This window comes from Astyanax mexicanus, chromosome 11 (assembly GCF_023375975.1).
Source record: "Astyanax mexicanus isolate ESR-SI-001 chromosome 11, AstMex3_surface, whole genome shotgun sequence".
Taxonomy (NCBI): Eukaryota; Metazoa; Chordata; class Actinopteri; order Characiformes; family Acestrorhamphidae; genus Astyanax; species Astyanax mexicanus.
Genome location: NC_064418.1, coordinates 32334508 through 32351447, shown reverse-complemented (window position 1 = coordinate 32351447; position 16940 = coordinate 32334508). Strand labels below are relative to the sequence as shown.

At 36.4% G+C, this 16940-nt stretch overlaps 1 protein-coding gene across 1 annotated transcript in view; it reads left to right on the top strand.

Annotated features, from left to right (window-relative positions):
• pde11a (phosphodiesterase 11a) overlaps positions 1-16940 on the top strand; it is a 91587-nt gene that overhangs the window by 4892 nt on the left and 69755 nt on the right. The window contains exon 2 of the mRNA XM_022680330.2: positions 54-212. Coding sequence (XP_022536051.1) covers positions 54-212 — 159 coding nt within the window. The remainder of the gene's footprint in view (positions 1-53; positions 213-16940) is intronic.

The window sequence follows — 16940 nt, the reverse complement described above, 5'->3', positions numbered from 1 at the left end:
GAAATTCTTTTATCACGCCGCAGTAATATGCTGTAATCTGTCCCCCTGCACAGGACCACCGCTTCAGTGATGAAATTGACAAGTTGACGGGCTATAAGACCAAGTCTCTGCTGTGTATGCCTATCCGGAACAGCGATGGAGAGATCATAGGAGTTGCACAGGCTATCAACAAGAGTCCCGGCGGAGCACTTTTCACTGAAGATGATGAGAAGGTAACATCTTTTAATCTGCATAGAGAGTATTGTGTGCACAAATATAGCACAGTGTTCAGCTCTCAGACTCTCTACCTCACTTTTAAAGTAGAGAACAAGATGTGTGACAGCGCAGAGTCAGAAGGTGCTTCTTCTACTAAAGATGCGGGTATAAGCCTTATTGAATAGAGGAGGTGCACTAATGGGTTTGTTGGGAGAGGTGGGTTGTCAGAGACGATGCGATGTCAGGGTGGGGGGAATGGAAGCATTAGGACACCTGCAGCAGATGCAGCAGCATTTTTTGCTGATTATCTCCCCCTGTTTCAGAGTCATCGCCTTTCTCTGTCCAGGGGCTCTGTGACGCACAACCATTAGGCCTGTCACGATAACAACATTTTCAGGACGATGTATTTTCCCAGAAATTATTGCGATAAACAATATTATTGTCATTTTAAAGCACCACTATAGAAAATTCCTTTTTCCTCCTTCTAGGCTCCAAAAGGAACTTTAAGACAATGTAAAATAATAAAATACTAGCATAATAATACTGTTACACTATTTGTAAGTGAAACTAACTTTTTATTATTAAGAGCAGACATTGGGCTTCCAATATAAAAACACTTTAATATCCTAAATAACTAAAACAAATAAAGTACAACTACCCTGAGACTCTCCTGTGGGTTCTGAGAAAACTGCACTAAATATTAAACAGACCTTATATATATATAAAAAACAATATATATAGATTAAGGTAAAATTTACATGAATTCAACTTTTTTAAATCTCTGGACACAAAGGCACTTCATATATTTTTATGCTATAAAACATAAATTAGCCTAAAAACAGTGTCAATATGATCAAAGACACAGATGGCTCAGCAGGCCAGATCTCTTGCTATAAATGTATTTTTTAATGTAACTGTCAGAAAAACTGATCAAGAAACACCAACATGTTTTGTGTGGGGCTTGATGCAGGATCTCTTTGGGGTAACAATATTAATATTTTATAATCAACTGGATGAATTGGGCTGGATGGTTGTGGTTTAAATAAGATCTCAGTTTAGTAGTATTGCCAGCTTTCGTTGCCACTGTTGTGAAACAAAGTAAACATACCGGCTGATGCGCATTTATGGGTTCTCCTCGGTTATTTGGCTTAAAGCCAAAATACTCCCACACCAGAGCAGTGAAATGCAGCTTTAAAACAAAGTCCATCTGGACTGGACTACTCTAAACCTTCTCTGAAGCTTTTTAGTTTTGAGGAAGTCCTATTAGCCTCAAATACGCTCCCAAGCTAACATATCTCCACACACACACACACACACACACACACACACACACACACACACACACACACACACACACATTCTCTGCTGAGAGTGTGTGTGTAGAGGCACCGTCATAAGCTCTGCATGCACTACACTCATTTCCTAACCCAGAGATGTCGCTCTCTCACAGATTCGTCGAGAGCTGGTGAGAAAGCAGTACAACACAACTCGCTTAAATCTAACCGCGGTTCATTCTCATGTAGACAAACCCACACGAAAACCCAATGGCCATTATCGGCGTCGGCAAGAATTTTCGCGATTAAAAAAATTATCGCATGAAAAGACGATAACATTATCGCGTCAAGCCTAACAACCATGGAGCAAAAGTGGGTGTAACGGTAGCTGCTTGTGTTGCAGTAGGTCAGTAGTTAATAGGTCTAGTAACACAATGTGTAAGGCATTGAGGGGGGAACTGCTGGTGCTTGTGACAGTCCCATTCCTCAGCCGGTCTGCATTGCCATAGATGGTGCCAGGAATCAGTGTGAGTCCATGGCCTTGGCTGAACATTGTGAAAGCAATAAATGGTAAGGTGCGCTGGAAGCCCTCCATGACCCACTTAATTGGTCTGACCTCCCTTGCTGTGGCAGTAAACTTTTCAGAGGGCTCAACTTGTGGTTTATTAAGGCAATGAGAGATCTGTGTCTTTAAAAGAAGGGAGGATATTGACAAGTCATAAACTGTGAATCTGCAAAAATATTACAGCAACTCTTAAAAGTATGGGGTGATTGTTTTCCAGGCCATGAAAAGATGCCTGTTCTGCAGTTATGGTGGACAATATGGACCAAAAAATTAACGTGTGCTAATGCTGATACTGATTTTCCAGTATAAACGTGAAATATTTATTTTGGGATCATTGATATCGGGAATTATAAATATAGGGATCATTGAAATTGGGAGTTTTTGCTTTTTAAAAGTTATTTAGCTGTTTTTTTTTTTACCATTGCATACGTTAAATACTCTAAAAGTATTGTTGTCTTGCTTTGTAAACCAAAAAAAAAAGTTAGATATTAAAATAAAATAGCAATTGGAGATGAACATTACAATTTCAGATCATACAGTAAGGGCCATAGATTTACAAATAGCCAAATCAGGAAGAAATTTGAATGGAAAGTTAAGATGAGATATTTTAGGACTCCCCTCATTTTATTAAAATCGGGAGACACATCGTATAAATGGGGCTGTGGTTTGGTAGGAGACTATACACACATATTTTGGGATTGCCCAAAATTATTAGAATATTGGAAAAACATACAAAATGAAATAAACAAATGCCTAAATATAAAATTGCCATTGCCATCATGCTTTATTTTATTAATTATACCAGAGGAAGTAACAGATAGAAACCAGATAATATTAGCAAGAATTCTTCTTTTGATTGCTAAAGCCCCCCCCCCCCATTACAACAATGGAGGGAAAGGATTAAGGGGTGTGTATTTCATGGAAAACATAACTGCAAACCTACAATTAAAAACAGACACATTTCTGACAAAATAGTGCCCATTTTTTTTTATTTTATAAAAACTTAGCACAATACAATGTTCTCTTAACTTTTATATCACATTGATGACATGCCTCTAACATACACAGCTGCTGGCCTCAACAGGGTGTGACAGTGATGCAAACAGACACAGCCCTCTTTAACATTTCTTTGGCTCTGTTTTGTGTCTTGGAATTCATTTATTGTGCACAGAAATATGTCAGTAATATAAGGCGGAAAGCAGAAAATGAAACAGAGCTTTACTAGTTATTTGAGAGGTCGTCCACTGACCACAACCTTGTTAAGTGGAAGAAAAAGTATTTCAGAAATTCATTTCATTCATTCAGTTTGTCATTCTGTGTGGATGTGTGAGATTTCATATAAATCTGAAGCTTTAGACTTTTTTCTACTTCTAATTTAATGGGATGCTGCTGTGCTTCAGGAACTTGGTAGGTGCTGCTTTACTGCCTGACTATGGCATACAGTGTTTTCATGGCATATTGCATCATGTAGTTTCAGCAGGGGATTGCACAGAACATTTTCAGGAACTGGTTGAGGAGTTCTTGGAGTTCCTATCACTGTTGTGAACACAGTTTGTTCCTCTCGGACTGGTGTATTTTTTTGGTTTGTGCTGCTCGTTGGGTGGATTTATTTTTGAGCATATTGTAAATTTTTATGGTATACTGTATGTGTTTAGCTCTGTGCTATTACTATCACTATTGCAGGACCCAATAATACCCTAGCCCACCCATCAGGAGTGTGAAACAATACATCCACTGTGTCTGTTGCATGTTTTTTTCTGCAAGGTACACTAACTGACTAACTGAGTTACTACATACAGCTCTGGAAAAAATTAACAGAACAATTAAAAATTATGAGTTTCTTTGATTTTACCAAATTAAAATCCTCTAGAATAAAATCGGGAGGAAGATGGATGATCAAAAGCCATCAAACCAAACTGAACTGCTTGAATTTTTGCACCAGGAGTGGCATAAAGTTATCCAAAAGCATTGTACAAGACAGGTGGAGGAGAACATGCCAAGATGCATGAAAACTGTGATCAAAAACAAGGCTTATTCCACCAAATATCGATTTCTGAACTCTTAAAACTTTTGAATATGAACTTGTTTTCTTCGCATTATTTAAGGTCTGAAAGCTCTGCATCTTTTTTGTTATTTCAGACATTTATCATTTCTCAATATTTGAATTTGGAATTTGGGAGAAATGTTGAAGAATAAAACAACAATGTTCATTTTACTCAAACATATACCTATAAATAGTAAAATCAGAGAAACTAATTCAGAAACTGAAGTGGTATCTTATTTTTTTCCAGAGCTGTATAGCTCATTAAACCAACTGTGAGTATGTGGTGGATTATGCAGCAAAATAAATACTAAAACTCTGTTTAGACCATTGTAACCACTCTCAGGTTTTTGTTTTGTCCCCTTTACCTGTTTGATGGTCTTTAGTCAAAGAGCTGACGCAATACATTTGGTCACTGTAGGCTAAACACAACAAAAATAGGCTCTAAATGTCAGATGGGTTTCACGCCTGCGTACTCTAGCTAGTTAGTTCTGCAGTTTTCTCCACTCTCCATTCATATGCTGCTTGGAACTAGAGGTTCACAACTGTGCTGCTGGAGCAGGTGTGCTGGATAGAAATGATGATGATATCAGCATAAAAATGGTGGATGTAATATGAGGAGAAAAAAAAATCTGATTCAGTGGAGAAAAAAATGATTCCACACCTACTGGGGTATAGTAGAATGTTTAGATGATTAGCTGTTCTTTTGTAAATGTTAAAAAAAAGCTTTAGGTTTAACTTTATAATTTACATATTACAGAAATACATGTAATATCTCTATTGGCCAATACCAAAACTCTAAGCTTTAATATGAGTACAGCAATATGCCAAATTGTACTTTGTTCTATAATGTAATAAAGAATAAGAAACACTTCCAGCAATCAAAAATTCTTATCAGTGTTAAATTTGACGCTATGTAAACTCATTTACTGATGGTATAAATGTGAGCGAGTGCGCAGGGATGTGAGATCTGTGCTTATGGCACTCCAGAGAAGGAAGCCAGAGCTTGAGAAACACAGCGGCTGATAAAGTTTTCAGAAAGGGAGATTGTTCATGGGGCATGTAATTAGCTGAGAGTTAACATCTGTGAACCAGACTAATTGGTTTCCGTATGATTTATCTTTTAAACGTTAGACCTGCAGCAACAAGGTACTACACCTGCCACCCTTTCATTAAAAAGAAGAAAAGCTGCCTTCCATTAACTCAGACTCATACAGACTGTAGCGAGACTTCGTAAATACAGAAGAGGTATTTATACCTGGGGAGATGTATCAGCTTTTAATCTTACTTCTTCAGAGCTCAGTGTTTACAGGAGTGTAGTTCAGTTTTGTATGATACCGAGTATGATAGGAGTGTGAGAGGAGGGAGGACATCTGTGTTCTTTAGGGCACAAAAAAACACAGAAAGACCTTTGTGTTCATTGACGTTAATTGTCTTTCTGCTGTGTTTGTTCAAGGCTGGATGTATGAGTGATGAATGGGGATTTTTTTCATGGTAAATAAGTTTTAGTTTAAATGTGCTTAACTCTTTAATGTCCTTATCCAGAAAAAAGCAATTGATTTTTGTTTGTGGTTTATATTTGTATAAGGCAGTGGTCTCCTTCATAGTTCCTGTGATGCTGGATTGAGCTTTTTGTGCATGCACATTACTCACATCACGACATCTGACAGACACATGTCAGATATAGGTGACAGATTTAATAAACAGATTGGGCGAGAAAATCAGATTTGGGCCATTTTTACCTGATACAAGAAAATAGTCTGTTCAAGAACCAAATTTCCAGTTTGTGTAATGTTTTAAGAGTAAAATTGCAGTTCAAGTATTTAATTAGGAAACAATTTACATTTCTATCAGTATTACAGTATAGGAGCACACGGTTTGTTCACAGTTTATACTCAGATCTGCTAAGAGAGAATCAGCGCGCACCAGTGATAATTAAAGCAGCAGTCCTTAACATATAAATAAACATTAAAATAAAAGGAAAAGTGTCCCAAATAAGACAGGGACAAAATATTACAATAAATGGCCTCAATGTGCTCCTGCTACCATTTCAGCATTTCACATTTAATAATCCTAAAAACAGATTGTCTGGTAGCTCCCAGAGCCTTTTTTTCTGGCTATAACAGCTTTTTTTTTGGTTACCTGAGCAACCATGGTGCTTCTAATGGTGCTGATACAGAGCTACTGCGAACATGGAGATATCAGAACGACAAACTCATCATCAAAGTCATCATCTGCTCGTTCATACATTGTAAAAAATGCAGAATTAGAACTGAAGTTCTCCCTAAAATCAGCAGATTCATCCGCTCTAAAAAGACCCTGCACCACTGTCACTTTAAAGGAAGATTTAAAATATACAGCTTTGAAAAAAATAAGAGACCACTTAAAAATGATGAGTTTCTTGATTTTACCAAATTGAAAGCCTCTGGAATATAATCAAGAGGAAGAAGGATGATCACATGCCATTAACCCAAGCTGAACTGCTTGAAATTTTTGCACCAGGAGTGGCATAAAGTTATCCAAAAGCAGTGTGTAAGACTGGTGGAGGAGAACATACCAAAAACTATATATATATTTTTTTTTTTATTTCTCATTTTCTGCAAATAAATGCTCTAAATGACAATATTCTTATTTGGAATTTGGGAGAAATGTTGTATGGAGTTTAAAGAATAAAAACAACAAGGCTCACTCAATGTTTACTCAAACACATACCTGTAAAAAGCCAAATTAGAGAAACTGATACAGAAACTGAAGTGGTCTCTTATTTTTTTCTAGAGCTGTATATACTGTATATTAGACAGTATTTGGCCAGAAAAATATGGTGCCACTGCCAACTCAGAACGGATAAAAATACACTATAAATACATAGTTTTTTTAGTTAGCACCTTATAACTTAGCTTCTTAAATTGTAAAATAAAGGAGCACAGGTCAGATACCACAAGTTCTGGCTGTGGACATCTATTCTATATAATAATATTTACATCATAAAGTGATCATGTTAGTTTGGTTTAATTAAAATGATCTTTTAACTTTTTAGTATTACTAAAATTATCTTTTTTTTTTTTATTATGTTAAAATCTGAAATTATTGATTATTTCAGTCAATCCAGAAATCCCATTGGGTTAGTTTATACACCCTGCCTCTGCCAATACTGCAGCATGCAGCTTTATTATGATTGTGTGAGAACATTATTATACATTATTCGCTTGTAAAATGAATTTGTGTAATTCATAGCCTTCCACAGTCACACACAAGGTCCTTTATATCTGTGTGTGTGCAAGACAACATCTTTTATCCCCAGCCGATATCAGCTATTGAATGCATTAAATCAAGCAGATATTTCAAGCAGTGGTAAGCAGAAGCAGAGTGCTCTGCTGTTGTTCCTGCATTAAGACCTGTGAGGTAATTAGATATTAATTGTACTGTAGGCACTATGAACTGACAGGGGCTGTATTTCTAAAGAGCCTAAAGATGCTGAGCTGTACAGATTGGTCTGATAAAGATACGATACTGGGGGAGGGAGAGTGAGAGACAGAGAGAGAGAAAGACGGAGAGAGATATAGACTGACAGATATGAAGACAAATTGAGAATAGTGTCATGTGCAGTTGAATTTTAATGCAACATTTACTGTTAAATAATGATACTACTAATAATCACAATACTGATCATACCATAGAGATCATAGGTTAGTGGACTCTTGTGTCTTCTCTGTCTTACTCTCTCTTTTTCTCTCTCTCTCTCTCTCTCTCTCTCTCTCTCTCTCACTCACACACACCTTAATCAATATCTACCACAATCACTTACAGAAACCTTGTTGGCCTGTTTCTAATTGCTCCACACTAATGCTGTAAGACAGATAATTTGCAGGACCTCTGAGAATAAAGACTTTATATAGACATAACACAGTACAATACTATATACCATGAAATAGAACATCAGACATACAGTATATGTACAGATATTTGTTGACACCCGTTTTAATAAATGCACTTCAATTCAATTTAATGCAGTTTAATTTTATTATGATTTTACCAATACAGGATTAAACAGTAGAAAGAAACACTATAGACTATAGACAACACAACACAAGAAAAAATGAATAGACAATAATTAAAATATACAATATATACAATACAATATGTGCAAATATGTGAATGTAGTGCAAGTCGTACTCATTGCTTTGTCTATTTCCTGCACAGAAGTATAACCTCAACCCCAACTTAACAGGAATCTTTTGTTACAGTGTGAAGCAGAGAAACTGTGGAAACCTCTATGGAATGATAGTGCTTCATTACGTACAGCTCTGTAAAAAATTAAGAGACCACCTCAGTTTCTGAATCAGTTTCTCTGATTTATGCTATTTATAGGTATATGTTTGAGTAAAATGAACATTGTTGTATTATTCTATAAACTACAGACAACTTTTCTCCTAAATTCCAAATAAAAATATTGTCATTTAAAACATTTATTTGCAGAAAATGAGAAATGCCTGAAATAACAAAAAAGATGCAGAGCTTTTAGACATCTTGTAAAGAAAACAAGTTCATATTTATAAAGTTTTAAGAGTTCAGAAATCAATATTTGGTGGAATAACCCTGGTTTTTAATCACAGTTTTCATGCATCTCGGCATGTTCTCCTCCACCAGTCTTACACACTGCTTTTGGATAACTTTATGCCACTCCTGGTGCAAATAATTTAATCAGTTCAGCTTGGTTTGATGGCTTGTGACCATCCATCTACCTCTTGACTATATTTAAGAGGTTTTCAATTAGGTAAAATCAAAGAAACTCATAATTTTTAAGTGGTCTCTTATTTTTTTTCCAGAGCTGTATGTAGTGTATTAATGGTTAACTATTCACAATGATGAAAAAAAATGTTACTAATTAATGTTATTTATTTATTTTTTTATCAATTGTATATCATTCATTTTACTTAATGTCAGTAAATGTAGAGGTACATATATGTTAAGTGTCAGTACATGTGTAGCCTGTAAGCCCAGATCTCCATTTCTGCAGGCAGAATATTAGTGCATTTTTGATGAACTGATGTTGGCTTTGCTGTATAAGCCCAGCCTGCAGAGCTGTTTTATCCTGATCACTGAGATACGATGCAATGAGCGAGGGCTGATCACAGCACAGTCAGAGTCCTCATCTACATTGATTCATCACATTACTGCGAGCAGGCTCTCCCACAGCTTTGATGCAGTCTGCTGTGAATGAGTTATTTCATTCAGAGCCATCAGCTCCACCAGTCATCAGCTGCCTCGTATAAGATGGGCTGGAAAGCTCAGTCATGTTGGTCAAAATGACTTGACTAGAGAAATTACCTGAATTTGTACTGAAATAAGGTTTTCAGGGCATCTCAGCTTCGACACTGACAGTGGATTTCAGTGGGGGCACATTTTTTATTGTTGATGACGTACATCATATTTATTAAAGTTTGATAAATTGATCAGTAGTGATAAAAATAGGGATGCATTATTAAAAAATTCCAGATTAAAAAGAGTCCAGATTAATGGGCTGCAAGGCAGGAATATGGCATCTGCAATGTTGCAATATGGCCAATTTGTCAGCAGAACTGCACTGTGGAGCTCAGTATTTTTAGTTATCTTTGCTAACTCTGCTGTGTGTGATGCCATACTGTACTGGGCTGAGTGACGAACTCTCAAGAGGGATATCCAGTTAGTGGCAATAAATGTCTTTATTCTGCTTCCCCAAAAACACAGTGCACATTTTACCAGACTGGTTCCATAAACAGTCTATCAGCATTTAGAGCACGGGATTTCTACACTGCAGCTGTGGATGAGGTCTGTATTGCTATTTCGTGGTGAAATCAGAAATTAATTGCAGTGTCTTGTGATCTTGCGTAATGCTTCAGCAACTTGCAAAATATACATTTATATGCTCTGACCACCTCTCAGGATCTGCTAAATTATCAGACAGTTAGCATTTCCATATTCAGACTAAGAATCGCTCTTTTCCGATATAATCAATCCGTCTATTTCTATCCTATGGATTCACATACTCACACTTAGGGAGCAAATTAGCATGACCAATTTAAAACTGTTCAGAAATTCAGCCCTCAAGGACCCTTCTGGGATACTAATGCTATAGTTCAACAGGTCTTTGTGCTACTTTTTAACATTGAGTGGCTGCCCCCTTGAGGGTCTCTTCCCGGTGCTGCAGGTTAGCTAGCTCTTTTGTGTGTGTGTGTGTGTGTGTCTGGCATTGATCGCTATTGTATTATTTGGAACAGTAGGTCATTTAATTCCCAGCACCCTGTGACAGGCCAGCAGCACACACACACATATTTTAAAGATATGGCATTTACCTTTTATACACCTACAGAGCAGTAGGTAGCAGATTCATTTCAGTGCTGAATAGATGTCTGGGACAAGTCTGAAGCATATATGACTATATGTACACTGGCCATTATACATCAATACTTTGCAAACACAAGTGTAAATTGGAGAGTGCAGAAAGATGTACTAATCTGAAATCTGACCCAATCTTCCATGTGTCAGCAGTCTAGACTGTTAGAGCTTACGTAATAATTTAGAGAATGGGGAATGCTTTCTGGGCACATGTGTGCCCACTAATGACAACCAAGCAGCAGTGAAATGCCACTGCCTATTTGAATTTTGTTTCCAGCTATGTGTAATTTATTCTTCTGATGGCTATGTCCATTTCTTTAGTGGCCTTCACCGGTCCCTGTCTAAATCCAGTGGAACACATTTGGCATGTGTGGTAGAAAGATATTAACACCATTAACAACAAAAATCTCAAAGAAGGTTTTTAAAATACAGCTCTGGAAAAAATTAAGAGACCTCCTCAGTTTCTATAAAAGTTTCTCTGATTTTGCTATTTATAGCAAAGTATATGTTTGAGTAAAAATAACATTGTTGTTTTATTCTATAAACTACGGACAACATTTCTCCCAAATTCCAAATAAAAATATTGTCATTTAGAACATTTATTTGCAGAAAATGAGAAATGGCTGAAATAACAAAAGATGCTGATCTTTCAGACCACACAGTTCATATTCATAAAGTTTAAGAGTTCAGAAATCAATATTTGGTGGAATAACCCTGGTTTTAATCACAGTTTTTATGCATCTTGGCATGTTCTCCTCCACCAGTCTTACACACTGCTTTTGGACAACTAAAATAATTAAAAGTACTCCTGGTGCAAAAATAAAGCAGTTCAGCTTGGTTTGATGGCTTGTGATCATCCATCTTTTTCTTGATTATATTCCAGAGGTTTTTAATTTGGTACAATCAAAAAACTCATTTTTGAGTGATCTCTTATGTTTTTCAAGAGCTGCATCTTGTGGGATCTATCCAATTGATAATTGAGGCTATTTTGAAAGCAAATTTGGGCCTTACCAAGCGTTCCTATAATAGTTCCTATTATTGCGTAGTATAAGTTATTTACACCAAGCACTGACTGATTTGGGCAAAGAGATTCACAGTGAGAACTACATAGGGTGCCACATTATTAACTTTGCCAATCACCTGAGACACCATAGCAACTATCTGTGATACCACAACAACTTCCATCTAGCAAGCATTTAGTAACACAGTTTCCTATATTACCATTGCTATCACCTTGGAACAGTGTAACATCCATCTAGCAATCATATAGCAACATCGTAGCAACAACTTTTGATATCATACACACTAAGAAAAGTAAGTACAGATTTGTACTTAAAAGGGTACAAAGCTTGTCACTGGGGCTGTACCTTATATTGAGGTACAAAACAGTACCTTTCAGGGGAAGTCCTTTTTTGTAACCATGGTTTTTGTGCCAGTAAAATTAAAAGATTATAAACATTATCATCAACTAAATATGGCTAAAAAACTTGATGATCCAAAATTGTCTGGCTTTCAAATAAAAAATGTGCAATTAAAATATATATTGTTTATTAGTACAGTGGTACAGAATACTGAATGTACCTTTTGACTGGTTAAATGGTACAAATTTGTACTTATTGCTGTTAGAAATTACTTTGTACTTCAGAGGGAACAAATCTAATCCTGTAAAGACCAATATTGTACCTTTGAGGGTACAATTATGAAGAGTGTACCTTTGAGTACAAAAAAGTACTCATACCGTACCTCTGTTTTTTAGACTGTAGCTACCCAGCAACAGCATTTGCAACCACCTAGAAACACCGTATTAACCACCTGGGATACAATAGCAGTCAGATTTGACCAACAAGACAAATGTAATGAAAAAGGACCACTGTATTGTGTCTCCCTCTGTTCATAATGAATGGAACAGAAACAATACAGAGCATTATGAGGATAAGCTGTGGTGTCTCTACGCAGGAGACTATAATCCAGGCCATGCAGTCAGCCTTAGGGTATGAGTTTAGCATATACGTGTGTGTGTGTGTGTGTGTTGAGCACAGTCCCTCAGTGGAGCTCAGGCGGAGCTTAGTGACGCTACCGCAGCCGCTACTGCTGCTGCTCCAGTGTGTTTTTATGTGCTTTTCAGTGTGCATTAGCATCATGTTAATACACGCACTGTTCTCCCCTGAATTAATGATGAAATTCCCAATGTGTGTGTGTGTGTGTGTGTCTAAGAGATAGAGAAACACAAAGAGGAAGAAAGAGAAAGAGATCATCAGCATGAGTTAAAGAAAGAACTAGAACAGAGGGTGCAGTTGTTGTTTCCAGACTGAGGCACAGCTTTGAAATTCCATGCTGAATACCTCAGATGTGTTTGATGTGTCATCATACACACTGACAAAGATATATTCAGCAGTGATCGTATTCAGTGATATGTCTCCCGTCCAAAATATTATGTATGATGGAATCAGTCAGTCTGCTGTGAATATGTTGTATCACATCAGCAGCAGTGCAGATCAAAGTTTAAGAATCACCTCGGAACCCATTCTGACTCAATGATGTAGGTTTTTATGCATGCATATATAGGGTTAGACAATCATTCAATAACAATTTACAGCTCTGGAAAAAAATACGAGACCACTTAAAAATTATGAGTTTCTTTGATATTATCAAATTGAAAGCCTCTGGAATATAATCACGAGAAAGATGGATGATCACAAGCCATCAAACCAAGCTGAACTGCTTGAATTTTTGCACCAGGAGTGGCATGAAGATATCCAAAAGCAGTGTGTAAGACTGGTGGAGAACATGCCAAGATGCATGAATACTGTGATTTCTGAAATTATAGAACTTTATGAATATGAACTTGTTTTCTTTGCATTATTTGAGGTCTGAAAGCTCTTTATCTTTTTGTTATTTTATTTTATAAATAAAAGCTCTAAATGACAATAATTTTATTTGGAATTTGGGAGAAATGTTGTCTGTAGTTTATAGAATAAAACAACTGTGTTCATTTTACTCAAACATATACCTATAAATAGCAAAATCAGAGAAACTGATTTAGTAACTGAAGTGGTCTCTTATTTTTTTCCAGAGCTGTATATCACTGTTTAAAATGTCTTATTACAGTGGTATTATGTTTTGAATATACATTGTTCACAGCATCTGTCATTGACTGATGTTTATTACCGTGTGCATTACAAGAATTGGCAAACTCATTTTGTAGAATTTTAGCATTTATATGATTAATTTAAATGATTATCATCCCAATATTGTGATCATATTATATAGATCAGGGGTGTCCAAACTGCGGCCCATTTCCTTTTTTGGAGCCGCCTGCGAGGTATTTTAGAAATAGAATGAAAGTTGTCCCGCTGTTAAGCAAGTTTTTATAATGTGAGATTCAAAGTTTTAATGCTAGGTGCCAGAAATGGGCCAAAGAGTCTAAAAGCGGAGAGAGTGCGCATTTCTAGCTCAGAAAAACGGGCCAAAGAGTATAAAAGCGGAGAGAGTGCGCAGTTTTAGCACAGAAAAAGGGCAAATGAGTCTAAAAGTTGCCGTAATTAAGGAGTTTAATATTAAGAGACATGAAAGGAAACATCAATTTGAAAAATCTTAGTTTATAAAACACTGTCAAAGATAAAGATAGTAAGTCAAGTAAAATGGTGTGTAAATGAAAACAATCAGGAAAATGTATTATTTAGTGGTATTTGACTTCAAATATATTTCTCCTTCTGGCCCCCAACAAAAAAAAGTTTGGACAACTCTGGTATAAATGGATATTAAGAAATATGTTGTATGTTGTACATTTTTTGCCAGCCCTATGTATATATGTGTATATGATTACTTATTATATGTGTAATATGTGATTAATAAATAATTCCCCAGCCTTTGTTCTTAGCCTTCACACTGCTCTAAAATGTGCTACATTAATTCTCCTCAGGTTTAACAGCCTGACAGGAATTGCATGGCAGAGGCATTAACATGTACACACACATTATCATTTATCATATTCGCTCATTTGCTTGATTAGCAGATGAAGACAAGTTGCTTTTCACCTACGCGCATATGCGCTGTTGTCGGATGTTTACACATATTCATCACAGCTTTGTTTTGTGTGTGACATGGTGAACAAAGCCACCAAGCAAGGTTGCCACCTTTCAGAAATGAAAATAAAGGACGCCTACCAAATAAATAGATAATTTCAAATATATGTATATATACATACATATTATATATGCATATAGACATTTATGGAAAATAAAATCTCTTTGCATATTGCTAGAATAAGGGACGCAACATTTAATTGCCAAATAAAGGACATTCTGTATTTTACAGAACGGGTGGCAACCCTACCACCAAGTGACATCTGTGTTTGCTACTTTCTGCTGAAATTTTGTAATTTTGGTTTTATTAACATTGGACAAACGCTGTCTCCAGACCGTAAGCCTTTGACAACACAGAGAAAAATGAAGTAAATATAAATAAAGCTGAAGTTGCCAGTAACATAATTAACACACATGCACAAATATTTGCTGTTACACATGTGTTGTTTGCTAAAACGAGTGAAATTCTAAAACTACAGCGGCAGCCAAGACACAGAGAATGCCACCTTGAACTGACTGTATTCTATTGCAGTTTCCTGTTCACATGTTTATAACCATCTGATTTGTCCTTTGTTAACCACCTATGAAACTTAGGAACACATTGATTTTGTACAGAAGGACCACGTGTTGCCGTTTGTGTTTTTGTGCGTATTTGAATTGAGTGTGTTTCTGGCCTAAGGTGGAAAAAGAAAATCGAACATTGATAAATAAAAAGCCATGTTAAAGGTTGCATATCCAGCATTTTAAATATTAATGAAGTAGCAGACAACTAATTCCTGAGTAATAAATTAATAAACTGTGTAGTGGATGAGGAAATAAATAAAAAGAAAAAAAAAAGTCACCCTCTGTGTGAATTGTTCTATGCCCTTTAATTTTATATTTAGTCCAACTGCATGTTGTCATTCCTCATGTTTTACATTAAATCTGACTAATTATCATGTAATTAAATTAAATTCAACATAGATATAGCGTTGTAATATTTCAAAATATGTCATTTTCAGAACAATCTATTTATTTGCTGAATTTGTTTTATTATAAAGCCCTGGATGGGATTAGTTTCTCAGGGGGGCCTGGGGTACTTTTCTCTACTATACTCTTACTATATTCCTGAAATTAATTAATTATTTTAGTTTTCCTTTATCGGCAAGTATATCATTATCACAAAAATACCCTGAAATATCGTGATATTCTTTTAGAGCTATATTGCCCACCCCTACGACCATGTATGTGTTTTTGACGTCCTCTGAGAAAATTACAGGCTGAATTACCTTCTGATTTTCGCTGAATTCTGTGGTCGCCTGGTAATTTTAGTCCTGTCCGGATCCGCATGTCTGAGTCACCTTTCCACAGAGATCCAAGTAAACACAATAGCTAGTGGAAATGGAGGAGCTACTGAACATGATGTCACGTGACTGAGAATGCCAAAACACTCACTGGTCCTCCTCTTTTTTTAATGCAGTCCGGATGCAAGAGTTTTATCACTGAGTAGAACTGTGAAATATTTCAAGTACGTTCCTCGAGAAACTAATCTTGTCCGGATTGGGCTAAAAAATAACAATAACATATAGTAGTATATACTTAAATGAGACAAACCATTATGGAAATTTATAGAAAATTAATAATATCGATTATTATGTAAAAATGCCACAAGTCAAGGTTCGGGATGTATGATTTTCAGTCTGTTCTGAAGGTATGAAGATCTTGACATCTTAAAAGCGACAAGACTGTACTTAGCGGTAGTAAGTAACTACCAACAGTAGCCCAATGAGGGAGAAACCAATAAACAACAATAGCATTTTGGGCATCTTGTTATCCTTACAGTGCCCCTTGCTTCTGTCCCCTGCCCACCATCAGAAATACCTACAGTGGATATGTGAGCATCAGAACTAGACCTTTTTTAATTAACATCAAAAGCACGTCTGGTTATTGGACTGTTTATATGGTGGTGTGGCCAAAATATCTTCAATTCACAGCTTGCAGGGCAGCAAGTTCAGACGTCTTATAGAGCATTATACCTTTACTAACAGCACATTAGACAGGAGGTCATAATGCTTTGGTTTAGGGTCATGTATATAATAGCTCCACTTGTAATGAACAGCTCAGAGCTGGTGTTGTGCAGTGGAGGTTGTCAGAATATACACACATTATTCTTTCTGTCAGATGTCACTGAACTCAGCCAGAGCACTTCCAGCAGCACAGCACTGTGTTAATTTGATTGGCTGCAGCCATGGTGAAGTAATGTTGAAATAATGTTGGACAGGCTGTCGAAATGGTGTTGTGTGGGCTTTTTGCCCAGATTCTGATTAGAGTAATTAATGCCAATCAGGATGTTTGACTTCGGGTTGAAGATGAAGAAAGCCATCCAAGTCTTTAACCTTTGGGTGTTTTCCTCTGCCCTTTATTGA